General features: G+C 37.9%; 1 protein-coding gene and 1 long non-coding RNA gene across 4 annotated transcripts in view; one reads left to right on the top strand and one right to left on the bottom strand.

Moving 5' to 3' along the window:
* Positions 1 to 15,963, bottom strand: part of GRM5 (glutamate metabotropic receptor 5) — a 598,074-nt gene that overhangs the window by 163,570 nt on the left and 418,541 nt on the right. For both annotated transcript variants that reach the window (XM_043451882.1, XM_043451883.1), the window contains exon 4: positions 11,063 to 11,298. In XM_043451882.1, coding sequence (XP_043307817.1) covers positions 11,063 to 11,298 — 236 coding nt within the window. The remainder of the gene's footprint in view (positions 1 to 11,062; positions 11,299 to 15,963) is intronic.
* Positions 1 to 15,963, top strand: part of LOC122430928 — a 262,437-nt gene that overhangs the window by 158,932 nt on the left and 87,542 nt on the right. The gene's annotated exons all lie outside the window — the stretch shown is intronic.

The following is a 15,963-nucleotide window of genomic DNA, read 5'->3' as shown; positions in this document are numbered from 1 at the left end:
GGCCACCTCATGCGAAGAGTTGACTCATTGGAAAAGACCCTGATGCTGGGAGGGATTGGGGGCAGGAGAAGAAGGGGATGACAGAGGATGAGATGGCTGGATGGCATTACCAACTCGATGGGCATGAGTTTGAGTAAACTCCGGGAGTTTGTGATGGACAGGGAGGCCTGGCATGCTGCGATTCATGGGGTCGAGAGTCGGACATGACTGAGTTACTGAACTTCGAACTGAACTGAAGAAATCAAAAGGGAAATCAAAAAATTTCTAGAAACAAATGACAGTGAAAACACAACAACGCAAAACCTATGGGATGTATCAAAAGCATTTCTAAGAGGGAAGTTGATAGCAATACAATCCTACCTCAAGAAACAAGAAAAACATCGAGTAGATAACCTAACTTTACACCTAAAATAACTGGAAAAAGAAGAAAAAACTCCACAATATTAGCAGAAGGAAAGAAATCATAAAGGTCAGGGCAGAAATAAATGAAAAAGAAAGAAACAATAGTAAAGCTTAATAATACTAAAAGCTGGTTCTTTGAGAAGATAAACAAATTTGAGAAACCTTTAGCCAGACTCATCAAGAGAAAAAGAAGAATCAAATCAACAAAATTGGAAATGAAAAAGGAGAGGTTACAACAGACAATGCCAAAATACAAAGGATTATAAGAGACTATTTTGAACAAATTTATGTCAATAAAATGGATAACCTGAAAGAAATGGACAGATTCTTAGAAAAGTTCCATCTTCCAAGACTAAACCAGGAAGAAACAGAAAGTAGGGACAACCCAGTTACAAGCACTGAAGTTGAAGTTGTGATAAAAAATCTCCCAAAAAACAAAAGCCCAGGACCAGATGGCTTTACAGTAGAATTCTGTCAGTAACTAGAGAAGAGCTAATGCCTATCCTTCTAAAACTCTTTCAAAAAATTGCAGAGGAAGGAACACTTCCAAACTCATTCTATGAGGCCACCATCACCCTGATGCCAAAATGACACAAAGACAACACACAAAAAGAAAATTACAGACCAGTATCACTGATCAACATAGATGCAAAACTCTTCAACAAAATTTAGCAAAGAGAATTCAGCAACACATCAAAAAGCTCATACACCAAGATCAAGTTGGGTTTATTCCAGGGATGCAAGGATTCTTCTATATACACAAATCAATCAATATGATACACCCTATTAACAAACTGAAACATAAAAAAACATATTAATCTCAATAGATGCATAAAAAGCCCTTGACAAAATCCAGCACCCATTTATGATTAAAACTCTTCAACAAATGTGTATAGAAAGAACCTACCTCAACTTTTTTTTTAATACACCATAAAAAAAGGCCATATATGATTAAGTCTACAGCAAACATTATTCTCAATGGTGAAAGACTGAGAGCATTCCCCCAACATCAGGAAAAAACAAGGGTGTCCACTTTCACCCCTATTATTCAACATAGTTTTGGTTGAATCTGTAGTTTTTCTGCAATCAGAGTAGAAAAAGAAATAAAAGGAATCCATGTCAGAAGAGAAGAAATAAAGCTCTCACTGTTTTCAGATAATATGATACTGTACATAGAAAACCCTAAAGATAGTATCAGAAAATTACTAGAACTAATCAATGAATTTAGCAAAGTTGCAGGATACAAAGTCAATACACAGTAATCTCTTGCATTTCTATATACGAACAATGAAAAATCAGAAAGAGAAATTAAGGAATCAATCACACTCACCATTGCAACAAAAATAATTAAATATCTAGGAATAAACTTACCTAAGGAGACAAAAGAACTGTACACAGAAAATTATAAGACACTGATGAGAGAAATCAAAGATGACATAAAAAGATGGAGAGATAGTCCATGTTCCTGGGTAGGAAGAATCAATATTGCGAAAATGACTATACTAACAAATGTAATCTACAGATTCAATGTGATCCCTATCAAATTACCAAAGGCATTTTTCACAGAACTAGAACAAAAATTTCACAATTCATATGGAATCCCCAAAGTACCTGAATAGCCAAAGCAGTCTTGAGAAAGAAGAATGGAGCTGGAGGAATCAACCTTCCTGACTTCAGGTTATACTACAAAGCTACAGCCATCAAGACAGTGTGTTTCTGGCACAAAAACATAAATATAGACCAATGGAACAAGATAGAGAGCCCAGAAATAAACCCATGCACCTATGCAAAGGAGGCACGAATATACAATGGGGCAGAGACAGACTCTTCAATAAATGGTGCTGGGAAAACTGGACAGCTATATGTAAAAGAAAGAAATTATAACACTTCCTAACACTGTATGCAAAGATAAACTCAAAATGGATTAAAGACCTAAATGTAAGACCAGAGACTATAAAACTCTTAAAGGAAAACATAGGCAGAACACTCGATGACATAAATCAAAGCAAGATTCTCTATGACCCACCTCCTAGAGTAATGGAAATAAAAACAAAAGTAAACAAGTGGGACGTGATTAAACTTAAAAGCTTTTCCACAGCAAAGGAAACTATAAGCAAGGCGAAAAGACAACCCTCAGAATGGGAGAAAATAATAACAAATCAAACAACTGACAAAGGAGTAATTTCCAAAATATACAAGCAGCTCATATAACTCAATACCAAAAAAACAAATAACCCAATAAAAAAGTGGGAAAAAGACCTAAACAGACATTTCTCCAAAGAAGACATACAGATGGCTAATAAACACATGAAAAGATGCTGAATATCGCTCATTATTAGAGAAATGCAAATCAAAGCTACAATGAGGTATCACCTCGCACCATTAAGAATGGCCATCATCAAAAAGTCTACAAACAATAAATACTGGAGAGGGTGTGGAGAAAAGGGAATGCTCTTGCACTGTTGGTGGGAATGTAAATTGATACAGCCACTATGGATGATGGTATGGAGATCCCTTAAAAATACTAGGAATAAAACCACCATTTGACCCAGCAATCCCACTCTTAGGCATATACCCTGAGGAAACCAAATTTGAAAAAGACACGTGCATTCCATGGTTCATTGCAGCACTGTTTACAATAGCTAGAACATGGAAGCAACCTAGATGTCCATCCACAGTTTAATGGATAAAGAAGTTGTGGTACATATACATAATGGAATGTTATTCAGCCATAAAACGGAACACATTTGAGTCAGTTCTAATGAGGTGGATGAACCTAGAGCCTATTTTACAGAGTGAAGTATGTCAGAAAGAGAAAGATAAATATCATATACTCATGCATATATACAGAATCTAGAAACTTAGTACTGAAGAATTTATTTACAGGGCATCAATGGGAAACAGACATAGAGAATAGACTTATGGACGTGGGGAGAGGGGAGGAGAGGCTGAGATGTATGGAAAGAGTAACATGGAAACTTACATGACCATATGTAAAATAGAGAGCCAACAGGAATTTGCTGTGTGTCTCAGGAAACTCAAACATGGGCTCTGTATCAACCTAGAGGGGTGGGATGGGGAGGGAGATGGGAGGGGGTATATGTATGCCTATGGCTGATTCATGTTGAGGTTTGACAGGAAACAAAAATCTGTAAAGCAATTATCCTTCAATTAAAAAATAATTTAAAAAAATTTTATATTAATGGAGCATGTTATTGATTGGGATTGGGTATGAGAGAACTTTTTGATATTGTTGCTTTGGATGGTATTTACAGAGATATGTATATATAGATATAAAAATTCATAAAACATAAATTCACTTGAGTTGTATATTTTATATAATTACTATTAATATATATACATTATTCTATGACATACACACACAACACACATTAAAATGAAAATGCCTCAAAAAATGTGTGTTGGGGGTGAAGTGTCCTTAAATAATAACTTGAAAACATTATTTTTGTCTTCTTTTTTTTGGATAAGAAATAACATATCGTTCTGGAATGTTTGGAAAATACAGAAAGATAAAGAACATTTGTATTTTTACAATTAATAATGAGAGTGAACTTTTCTCAATAATGAGTGAATTTTTCTAATGTTTATTAATGATTTCTAATTGTTCTGTGAAGCATTTGCTAATATATCCACTGTACATTTGTCTGTTTTTTTATTTTTATGTTTTAAAGTTGGATGGGTTATTCTTGTAAGAAAATAAATATTTAGACTGACAGATTGGCTTTTTTTCTCTTTTAACTTTATTATGTTTTTAACACATGGAATTTAAGAATTTTTATTTAATTAAAACCACCATGGAGAAGGAAAGGGCAACCCACTCCAGTATTCTTGCCTGGGAAATCCTATGGACAGAGGAGCCTGGCAGGTTACAGACCATGGGGTCACAAAAGCGTTGAGCACTAACTTAGTGACTAAACAACAGCAACATGGAAAAAAAAACATGAAATATTCTCAGTCTCATATACTCTATCATTCTTTTTCTGAGTAAAACCTTCCTAATCTGTATGCAAGTCAAGAAGCAACAGTTAGATCTGGACACAGAATAACAGACTGGTTCCAAATTGGGAAAGGAGTACATCAACCCTATATATTGTCACCCTACTTATTTAACTTATATGCAGAGTACGTCATGTGAAATGCTGGGCTGGGTGAAGCACAAGCTGGAATCAAGATTGCTGGGAGAAATGCCAATAACCTCAGACATGCAGATGACACCACCCTTATGGCAGAAAGCAAAGAAGAACTCAAGAGCCTCTTGATGAGAAAGAGGAGAGTGAAAAAGTTGGCTTAAAACTCAACATTTAGAAAACAAAGATCATGGTATCTGGCCCCATCAGTTCATGGAAAATAGTGAAACAATGGAAACAGTAACAAACTATTTTCATGGGCTCCAAAATCACTGCAGATGGTGACTGCAGCCATGAAATTAAAAAACATTTGCTCCTTAGAAGAAAAGTGATGACCAAGCTAGACAGCATATTAAAAAGCAGAGACATTACTTTGCCAACAAAGGTCCATCTAGTCAAAGCTGTGGTTTTTCCAGTAGTCACATATGGATGTGAAAGTTGGACTATTAAGAAAATCTAAGCACTGAAGAATTGATGCTTTTGAACTGTGGTGTTGGAGAAGACTCTTGAGAGTCCCTTGGACTGCAAGGAGATCCAACCAGTCAATCCTAAAGCAAATCAGTTCTGAATATTCATTGGAAGGACTGATGCTGAAGCTGAAACTCCAATACTTTGGCCACCTGATATGAAGAACCAACTCATTGGAAATGACCCTGATGCTGGGAAAGATTGAAGGTGGGAGGAGAAGGGGACGATTAAGATGGTTGGATGGTGTCACCGATGTGATGGATGTGAGTCTGAGTTGGCTCTGTGAGTTGGCGATGGACAGGGAATCCTGGCGTGCTGCAGTCCATGGGGTTGCGGGAAGTCGGATATGGCTGAGTGACTTATCTGAATTGAATCCCTCTACAGTGATTTCTTTTGTCTCCATAGTTTTCTTTTTCATACTTAACTATTTTGCTTATCTGGGTGTGTATGTGTATACATATACAAGTATGTGTGTGTATGTACATTGTGGTTTGAGGCTATATCAACTTTTTCCTTCTAGTTGTAGGAGTATCTGATTTCATAGGCATTATGGCTATTTAGTGGAAGTCCTCCAGGCACTGCCATTGTGATGGCTGCCTTTCTCAAAGATTGTTGTTACATGAGTTTTCTATTGTTTTACTTTTGTTATTGATACAGTCATCAATACTTTAGTGGGAAACCGGAAGAGGCTATATGAAAGACTGCTATCCAGGTGTTACTATAAATCATTAGTTTAAAGAAAAATAAACTGTCCTGGGAAAATTATACTAAGGTAATGTTAGTGGTTTTGCCATGATCATTGTGCTGTTAATATTAGTCACAATGGTTTTCCATCCAGATTTCTTTAAAAATCACCTAGCTGTAGTCTATTGGGATTTTTTTTTTTATTGTAGTGGTTTTTGTCATACATTGACATGAATCAGCCATGGATTTACATGTATTCCCCATCCCGATCCCCCTTCCACCTCCCTCTCCACCCGATCCCTCTGGGTCTTCCCAGTGCACCAGGCCTGAGCACTTGTCTCATGCATCCAACCTGGGCTGGTGATCTGTTTCACCCTAGATAATATACATGTTTTGATGCTGTTCTCTCGAAACATCCCACCCTCGCCTTCTCCCACAGAGTCCAAAAGTCTGTTCTGTACATCTGTGTCTCTTTTTCTGTTTTGCATATAGGGTTATCATTAGGAGTTGGTCTCTAAGATGGCTCTGCTACTTATTCAGTGTTAAGTGTTTTCCTTAAACTTTCTGGTTACTCAGAGCTTTTCTTTAGTTCATTCTGTATAATGCTACTGCTAATTTTAGATTCAGATTCATCTACTTCTAGCACTTATATTTTGCCTTTCAGGAAGTTTCTTAAAAAAAAATGGCAGTTATTCAGCTATGAGTATTTCCACTCTTCCTAAAAAGTCATTTTGCTTTTTGAAGTATCTATTAGATTTGGATACTATAGAGAGTGAATACGGTGAAGATTTCTTGCCTGTCATGAATTGTAAACTGGAACTTACCTCTCCAACTCAAAAGTGGTTGTCTTATGCACACTGCTTGATGAAAGTATATTTTGGAACACGCTACTCATATTCAGTAGGGTTACAGAATAAACTACCTGGGGTCTTTTTGAAAATGTAGATTGGTGTACTGAAAGGACATTTGAGTAAATAAGGAAATATGGTCAAAAGTAGAGGTTACTGAATATTGAGGTATCTATTACTGCATTCCATAGTTATATACAAATAATCTTAATATTTATTTCTTTTTTTTTGTATTTTTGACCTATATGTTAACTATTATAAAATGCAAATTTGACCATGATTTTTAAAACTGAAGTATTCTCTCTCTCTAGTGTAGCATGAATTTCCCTTGTGGCTCAGCTGGTAAAGAATCCACCTGCAATGTGGGAGACTTGGGTTCAATCCCTGGGTTGGGAAGATCTCCTGAAGAAGGGAAAGACTACCTACTTCAGTATTTTGGCCTGGAGAATTCCATGGACTATATAGTCCATGGGATCGCAAAGAGTTGGACACAACTGAGTGTCTTTCACTTAGTGTAGCATATAGGCTAAATATAAGACAAATATTTAGACAAATCTGAGTTTGATTCTCAGTTCTAGTGTTTTCCTGAGCAAGTTGTTTTATCTAATTCTTGGTTTTATTATCTTTAATGATAATGACAGTTCTTCTCTCATTGAGAAGAATAACAGAGGTATTACATATCCGTGTTCATCTTTATGTACAAAATGACACCTGTTGACAGATAAGATTCCACAGGGGTGGGACTAAAAGAATGCTTTTCCATAACTAGAGTGAGAATCAGCCCCTGAGCAGAGAAATCACATCAGGGTGCTCATGAGAAAGGCAGAGCTGTAGCAACAATTTCAAATGGAGAATTTTATAGAATAATTTCTATAGAAATAGTGTTTCCATGGAAATCAAAGAGTTTTTCAAGACTGTATGTCAAAAGGCCTCCAATAGGGGGAAAAAAAATTAAGAGAAACAAAGAATTATTTCCTGAGAGGACATTTCAGACAAAAAGGAGTTGGGGAGGAAGAATATTAGTACAAAAGAGGGCGAAGACCAACGGGAAAAATTTACTTAGCCACACTGCTTAGGGGTTGTCACTAACTCCTCACTAAAGAGGAACTGGAAACAATATTGGATCTGCAGCTGACCCTCCAAAATGCCTCCAATGCAGCTACATAGAGTTATCTGTATACAATCATGGCATCAGTGCATAGAGGCTGTATGCTCCCCAAATCTCAAGGGAAGACAGAAGTTTGTGTCCTTCAGAAACTGGACAGACTTTTTGATGATGGCCATTCTGACTGTTGTGAGATGATACCTTGTTGTAGTTTTGATTTGCATTTCTCTAATAATGAGTGATGTTGAGCATCTTTTCATGTGTTTATTAGCCATCCATATGTCTTCTTTGGAGAAATGTCTGTTTAAATCTTCTGCCTAGTCTTTGATTGGATTATTTTTCTGGTATTGAGCTTCATGAACTGCTTGAATATTTTGGAAATTAGTTCTTTGTCTGTTGATTCATTTGCTGTTATTTTCTCCCAATCTGAGGGTTTTCGTTTTACCTTGCTTTTAGTTTCCTTCATAAGCTTTCCTTGCAAAAGCTTTTAAGTTTAATTAGGTCACAGTTGTTTATTTTTGTTTTTATTTCCATTACTCTAGGAGGTGGGTCATAGAGGATCTCGCTGTGGTTTATGTCAAAGAGGGTTCTGCCTATGTTTTCCTCTAAGAGTTTTACAGTTTTTAGTCTTACATTTAGGTGTTTCTTTAATCCATGTTGAGTTTATTTTTGTGTATGGTGTTAGGAGGTGTTCTAATTTTATTATTTTACATGTAGCTGCCCTCTGTTCCCAGCACCACTTTTTGCATTTAGGTTGGTTTGAATGTGGTAAACAAACCTAGAGCCTATTATACAAAGTGAAGTCAGAAAGAAAAAGACAAATGTTGTATTTTAACCATATATATGGAGTCTAGACAGATGGTACTGATGAACCTATCTGCAGGGCAGCAGTGAAGATACAGACAGAGAACATGCTTTTGGACACAGTGGGGGAGAGAAGGTGGGATGATTTCAGAGTAGCATTGACACATATATATTGCCATATGTAAAGTAGCTGGCCAGGGGACATTTGGGCTTCCCTGATGGCTCAGACGGTAAGGAGTCTGCCTGCAATACGGCGGACCTGGGTTTGATCCCTGGGTGGGGAAGAGTCCCCGGAGAAGGGAATGGCAACCCACTCCAGTATTCTCGCCTGGAGAATTCCATGGATAGAGGAGCCTGGCGGACTGCAGTCCATGGGGCCACAAAGAGTTAGATGTGACTGAGCACACAGTGAGAATTTGCTGTATCACACAGAACCCAAAGCCAGTGTTCCGTGACAGCCTAGAGGGAGGGGTGGGATGGGGTGGGGACAGGAGGGAGCTTAAGAGGAAGGGGATGTATGTATACCTATGGCGGATTCCTGTTGATGTATGGTGGAAACCATCACAATATTGTAAAGTAATTATCCTCCAATTAAAAGTAAAATAAAATTTAAACAAATTAAAAAAGAAACTGGATAGAACTATGAAAAATATAAACTTGGGACAACCTAGATGCCCATCAGCAGACGAATGGATAAGGAAGCTGTGGTACCTATACACCATGGAATATTACTCAGCCATTAAAAAGAATTCATTTGAATCAGTTCTAATGAGATGGACGAAACTGGAGCCCATTATACAGAGTGAAGTAAACCAGAAAAATAAAGACCAATACAGTATACTAACACATATATATGGAACTTAGAAAGATGGTAACGATAACCCTATATGCAAAACAGAAAAAGAGACACAGATGTACAGAACAGACTTTTGGACTCTGTGGGAGAAGGCGAGGGTGGGATGTTTCGAGAGAACAGCATCGAAACATGTATATTATCTAGGGTGAAACAGACCACCAGCCCAGGCTGGATGCAAGAGACAAGTGCTTGGGCCTGGTGCACTGGGAAGACCCAGAGGAATCGGGTGGAGAGGGAGGTGGGAGGGGGGAACGGGACGGGGAACACATGTAAATCCATGGCTGATTCATGTCAATGTATGACAGAAACCACTACAATATTGTAAAGTAATTAGCCTCCAACTAATGAAAATAAGTGAAAAAAATTGTGAAACAGAAATCACAGTCCTGTGTATTCATATTTTTTTCATGAAAATAAAACATAAAAACAAAGGACACGAATAAGCATCTGAAGATTCTGGACAAGAGTTAGCAGTAGTTAAAGCAGGAGAGAAGCAAATGTAGTCTCACACCAGGCTTCTGTGATTTCTGGATTTCACTGGGCAGTACCATCCCACACCCCCGCACTCCTCTCCACCATTGCTAGATTAGGAACTTACTGAGGCTGCCATGTTCTCATTTTTCCAAATACTGACATTTAAAAATAATCACAGATCAGCACTTACTACTTCATTCATTTCACAAAAGAAGGGACTGATAGAAAAAACGGTATGGACGTGAACTCAGGAGATGCATTATAAAAAGTCCCTACACTGTTCCTATTTTCCTCATTTTGGTGCTGGTGACAGCTTCTCTGTAGACTGGAATTAGTTCATGGGCTAGAATTTCAACCTTAACCTCATTGCTCCAGTACAGTCTTCTGTTCCAGCATCATGATAAAGGCATTATACCACCAACTACAACATTTCATTTCTTTGCAAATGCATATGAAGTGCTCGTTACACAATGTGGGATAAATCTGTCTTAGCAAACCCTTTATTGGTTTTAACAAATCTTAACCTTTGCACTTTGACTTACAGATCAATATTGACCCTATCTGGTTATTACGAGTCAAAATTCCCGTTGGATTTGCTACAAATAAAACTGACCAAGCGCTTTGTTTAAAATTCCTACTATGTCACTTACAACACCAAATTGCAATTTTTGTTGGCATTGTGATCTCCCTAACTAGACAATAAATCGCTTGAGGGCAGGATCTAGTTTTCCTCATCTTGTTACCCTTACAACTAAAGCAATGTTTGGTACATTGTGAATCCTCATAAAGAATTTGAATGGCTCAGCTTAGTTTATGTCTCCTGGAACATCATCATTATACATAGCAAATCCCTGCTGCTGTTTTATACTTTATTAATGGAAGTAGGAATTGGCTCCATCCTTCAGCATTCACTCATTCATTCTTCAGACATACAGGAAACCCTTGCTATGTGCCTTCCACTGTGCTAATTGTTAAAGATAATAAAAATAACCAGAATGTAGTTCTTGGCTTCAAAGATGTCAAGAAGAGTTCCTTTCTGGAGCTCACATTAGCTTTGTGGCAGACTGCCAATATCCTGAATGATAGAAACAGTTTGAAATCTTAATAGAGTGAACATTTACTCTCTTATGTGTTCTTATGTCTCCAAGAAGCAGCACCCACTGTACGTAACAGCCCTCCTTTCTCAGATGACAGCCGCTATCCTCATAACACAGTTTACTTAAATTGGAGCCTGAGCCTTACCCACTTGAAATGAAAGAATAAATCTGCTTACTATTGCAAGTCTTGTTGTATTTGCTGTTCTCCTGTGCAAACCCTTCCAGCCGGCACTGAAAGCGATGCTGCCAGAATTCTTGAAACCAAGGGTTTCGGAGGTTTGTTTCTGGCCGGAGCTTCAGATAATAATCATCAAACCACTTGACATCGGGAGACTGGAGCTTGATTGTGATTCCACCAACAGCTTCTCGTTGATAGCCATCTGTCACATCGTACCTGTCCGCCCAGCCGTCACTGTGGGGAAACAAAAACCCCTCCGCTCAGAACAGGTCTCGTCTGAGAAAACAATGCTGTTTGCTATCGTTTTGAAAACATTCGTCAGTAAATGGCACTCAGGCCACACTGTGGTCTTACATTATACTACGTGATTATTTTTTTTTTTTTACGTGATTATTGAGATAGCAGCTTGGTAGGATACAAAGTGCAAAATACAGTGGACACTTTGCATCTAAGAATGCTAGAAGATATCAGTCTCACTTACCTTGAACTGCAGAGAATAACCTTATGGTTTTGGCAGAATTTCACTGGTTGTAAAACGTAGTATAAGCATGAAAGTTGTATATCACCGTTCACACTAATTACTGAATGTTTAATAGCTAGGTTAAATTAATTTTAAGTATATTTCTTTTCCTATACTTTATAATAAATCATGATAAGGATCATAAAGTAAAACTGAAAAATATTTCTAAAATATACCTAATGTTAATTTAACCATCCTATGATATTCATTTTTCCCTACATTTTACATGTAATGATGTGTGAGTGTGTGTGTGATCACTCGTGCATGACTCTCTCTGGCCCCATGGACTGTAGCCCGCCAGGCTCCTCTGTCCATGGGATTTTCCAGGCAAGAATACTGGGGAGGGTTGCCATTTCCTACTTCAGGGGATTTTCCTGAGTGGTTAAACAAGAGAAACTCTCTGATTATGGTCATTCGATTAAATATTGATTCATCAGAGCCCAAACTGAAGTCCTTATAGTCCATATCCTCTTTCCTATCCCGTGGTACTTCTCTACTAAGGATACATGTAAAATACACATATTAAATCATGTTTTCTATTATCAGTATCAGTTCAGTCTCTCAGTCGTGCCTGACTCTTAGTGACACCATGGACTGCGGCATGCCAGGCCTCCCTGTCCATCACCAACTCCCAGAGCTTGCTCAAACTCACGTCCATCACTTTGGTGGTGCCATCCAACCGTCTCATTCTCTGTCATCCTCTTCTCCTGCCTTCAGTCTTTACCAACATCAGGGTCTTTCCTAGTGAGTCTGTTCTTCACATCAGGTGGCCAACGTATTGGAGTTTCAGCTTCAACATCAGTCCTTCCAATGAATATTCAGGACTGATTTCCTTTAGGATGAACTGGTTGGATCTCCTTGCAGTCCAAGGGACTCTCAAGAGTCTTCTCCAATACCACAGTTCAAAAGCAACAATTCTTTGGCACTCAGCTTTCTTTATAGTCCAACTCTCACATCATACATGACTACTGGAAAAACCATAGCTTTGACTAGACGGACCTTTGTTGGTAAAGTAATGTTTCTGCTTTTTAATATGCTGTCTAGGTTGGTCATAGCTTTTCTTCCAAGGAGCAAGCGTCTTTTTACACTAGAGTCACTGAAAGAACTTCTTAACAATAGGCTATCAACGATGGTGACAGGAATCATACTCCTCAACATTAATATCATTCTATGAACTGATCACTCAAAGTAACCTAGAAATTTCAAAACAAGAGTTTGAAATTGGAGAGTTTCTATTATAGCAGTGTAAGAATAAGAAGGAGTATTCTAAGCTTATTTGGAAAATACATGAGATAAAACTTTGGAAATAAAAAACATGAAAATGTGTTTCTATGAAATCTGGACACACCTTGGGACATTCAGGATAAAAGTGTCTGACTTCTCCCATCCTCCCTCTCGTTTGGAATATGCACAGCTTATGCTGTGTGTCTGCTGGGACCCAGCGGTAGCAGCCGTGCTTTAAAGAGGCACACGTGCCCTTTCAGGAGAAGTAAATAAAGTCAAGGGGAATTTAACAATGACAAATGGGTAACCACCAAGAAAGAAGAGATGACATGGAGAGAGTTGAGGGGAAGAGCAGAATGGAGCCTCCTGAATGCACGGCAGGAACGGGTTTGGAGATAAGCTGGGTGAGGGGGAGTCGGTACTGGGAAAAGTTGAGTGAAAGGGTTTACATTAACAATCATTATTTATTTCACCAATATTCAGGTATTCCTATTTATTGGAATGTTCATTTCTTTCTATCTTCCTCCCAATGCATTTTTGTTTTTTATACTTTTTATTTTGGTAAGCAGAGGGCATGCTCCAATATTTTGGATATAAAATCTGTGTATTATGTAAGGTATTATGTAAGTAATATGTAAGTAATAAATTAGAATAAGTTAAAAAAAAAAAAGCATGTACTTTTTTCACTGTGTTCTGGTATACTAACTCTGACTTAAAAATTGATAATGAGAGTTGTTCCAAAGGTCATAGATTACTCATTAAGATATCATAGGGGCTTCGGATAACTTGAGATTTTTTCCGAAGGCATCAGTGGGTGAAGGAAAAGGAGGAAAAATAAACAAACAGAAAAAATAAGCAATTTCTTCCTCTTAAGTCCTCCTTGACAAGAAAAGATTTTATTAAAAATGATCTGTGTTGAAATTTCAAAAACTTTCGTGGCAGATCAGGGATAAAAAAGTAATGGAATATGTTTTGTCCCCATGTTGAATGTGGTTACTTCACACATTGTCTTCCCTCAAGTTTCTCATTTTCAGCTGCAGAGATTTTATTTAAAGCTGACAAGTTGAAATGAAGTGGGCTTGTTTGCTTCATTTTCTCGCTCTGTTTTGGAGCGTTTATTATATCACTGATAGGAGAGTGTGGGTCTCACTGGCACTCGAGGAGATGCATGGGCGTGCTGCAAATGGGACAGGAAGCCCTGTTTGTCAGCCGGAGCGGCGTTCTCCAAGAAGGGGAAATTTAAATTGCTCCTTTTGTTAGTGCTAGCTTGCTCTTATGTAATACTGTGATTATGAGTATTACATAAGAAATGTTAAGATTATAATGGGTCCAATTTACCTTTTAGAATTCATTCACTGAATTTAATGGGGATTGTAAAAATCCTGTCTTGATAAACTTTTCTGGAGGTAATGTTTCCATTAAAAAGTCAGAACCAGTTTGTTAATTTACTCCTCTCTCATAACATTCTTCAGCTTTTTTCTTTTTTTTTTTTTCAGAAATTAATTTCTACATTTAATATAGTAAAAGACGATCTTTTTTTCAGTAGTATATAAGTAAGGTGATTTTAAAAACAGGTTTGTTCTAGGGATTTCCATTCAACAGCAAAATAAAAACTGTAACATAGTTTGTGTGTAAACAGAAAATTCTAGTATCTGTGGACAGAAAAGGGTTATTTTGTTTAAGCTTATCGGGGAGTATTTGCTATGTAAGTCTCAAGAAAGTTCAATCCATATTGCCTAAGTTAGATGGTGCTCTATTGACTTTAGATTATTAAATATTAACATTTTCATAAAAATGTGCTTTTAAGGTTTGCTTTAAGATGATAGGGTATCTCTAACTAAGGAATAATAAATACAAAAATGAATAGACAAGAAAAACTTGAGCTTACCTTTCTACTATCTAGTGCTTTCCATTGCATTATTAGAGTGGACTCTTAAGATTCTGGCATTACTGTAATGCTTTAGGGTGACCTCTGTGTGTGTGTGTGTGTGTGTGTGTGTGTGTGTGTGCATGCTAAGTCATGACTGCCTCTTTGTGACCCTGTGGACTGTAGCCTGCCAGGCTCCTCTGTCCATGGGATTCTCAAGAATACTGGAGTGGGTTGCCATTTCCTCCTCCAGAGGATGTTCCTGACCCAGGGATGGAACCCTTGTCTCTTGCATCTCCTGCACTGGCAGGCAAATTTTTTTTACCACTGCGCCACTTGGGGGAATAGCAAGGAGAGATAAGAAAGCCTTCCTCAGCGATCAGTGCAAAGAAATAGAGGAAAACAATGGAATGGGAAAGACTAGAGATCTCTTCAAGAAAATGAGAGATAACAAGGGAAAATTTCATGCAAGAATGGGCTCAATAAAGGACAGAAATGATAGGGACCTAATAGATGCAGAAGATATTAAGAAGAGGTGGCAAGACTACACATAAGAACTGTACAAAAAAGATCTTCACGACCCAGATAATCATGATGGTGTGATCACTCACCTAGAGCCAGACATCTTGGAATGTGAAGTCACGTGGGCCTTAGGAAGCATCACTACGAACAAAGCTCGTGGAGGTGGTGGAATTCCAGTTGACCTATTTCAAATCCTGAAAGATGATGCTGTGAAAGTGCTGCACTCAATATGTCAACAAATTTGGAAAACTTAGCAGTGGCCACAGGACTGGAAAAGGTCAGTTTTCATTCCAATCCCAAAGAAAGGCAATCCCAAAGAATGCTCAAACTACTGTACAATTGCACTCATCTCACATGCTAGTAAAGTAATGCTCAAAATTCTCCAAGGCAGGCTTCAGCAATACGTGAACCATGAACTTCCAGATGTTCAAGCTGGTTTTAGAAAAGGCAGAGGAACCAGAGATAAAATTGCCAACATCCGCTGGATCATCGAAAAAGCAAGAGAGTTCCAGAAAAACATCTGTTTCTGCTTATTGACTATGGCAAAGCCTTTGACTGTGTGGATCACAATAAACTGTGGAAAATTCTTACAAAGATGGGAATACCAGATCACCTGACCTGCCTCTTGAGAAACCTGTATGCAGGTCAGGAAGCAACAGTTAGAACTGGACATGGAACAACAGACTGGTTCTGAATCCGGAAAGGAGTATATCAAGACTGTATATTGTCACCCTGCTTATTTAACTTATATGCAGAGTACATCATG

This window comes from Cervus canadensis, chromosome 29 (assembly GCF_019320065.1).
Source record: "Cervus canadensis isolate Bull #8, Minnesota chromosome 29, ASM1932006v1, whole genome shotgun sequence".
Lineage (NCBI taxonomy): Eukaryota > Metazoa > Chordata > Mammalia > Artiodactyla > Cervidae > Cervus > Cervus canadensis.
Note: the sequence above shows the minus strand (reverse complement) of the source record. Positions and strands in the feature narration are given on the sequence as shown.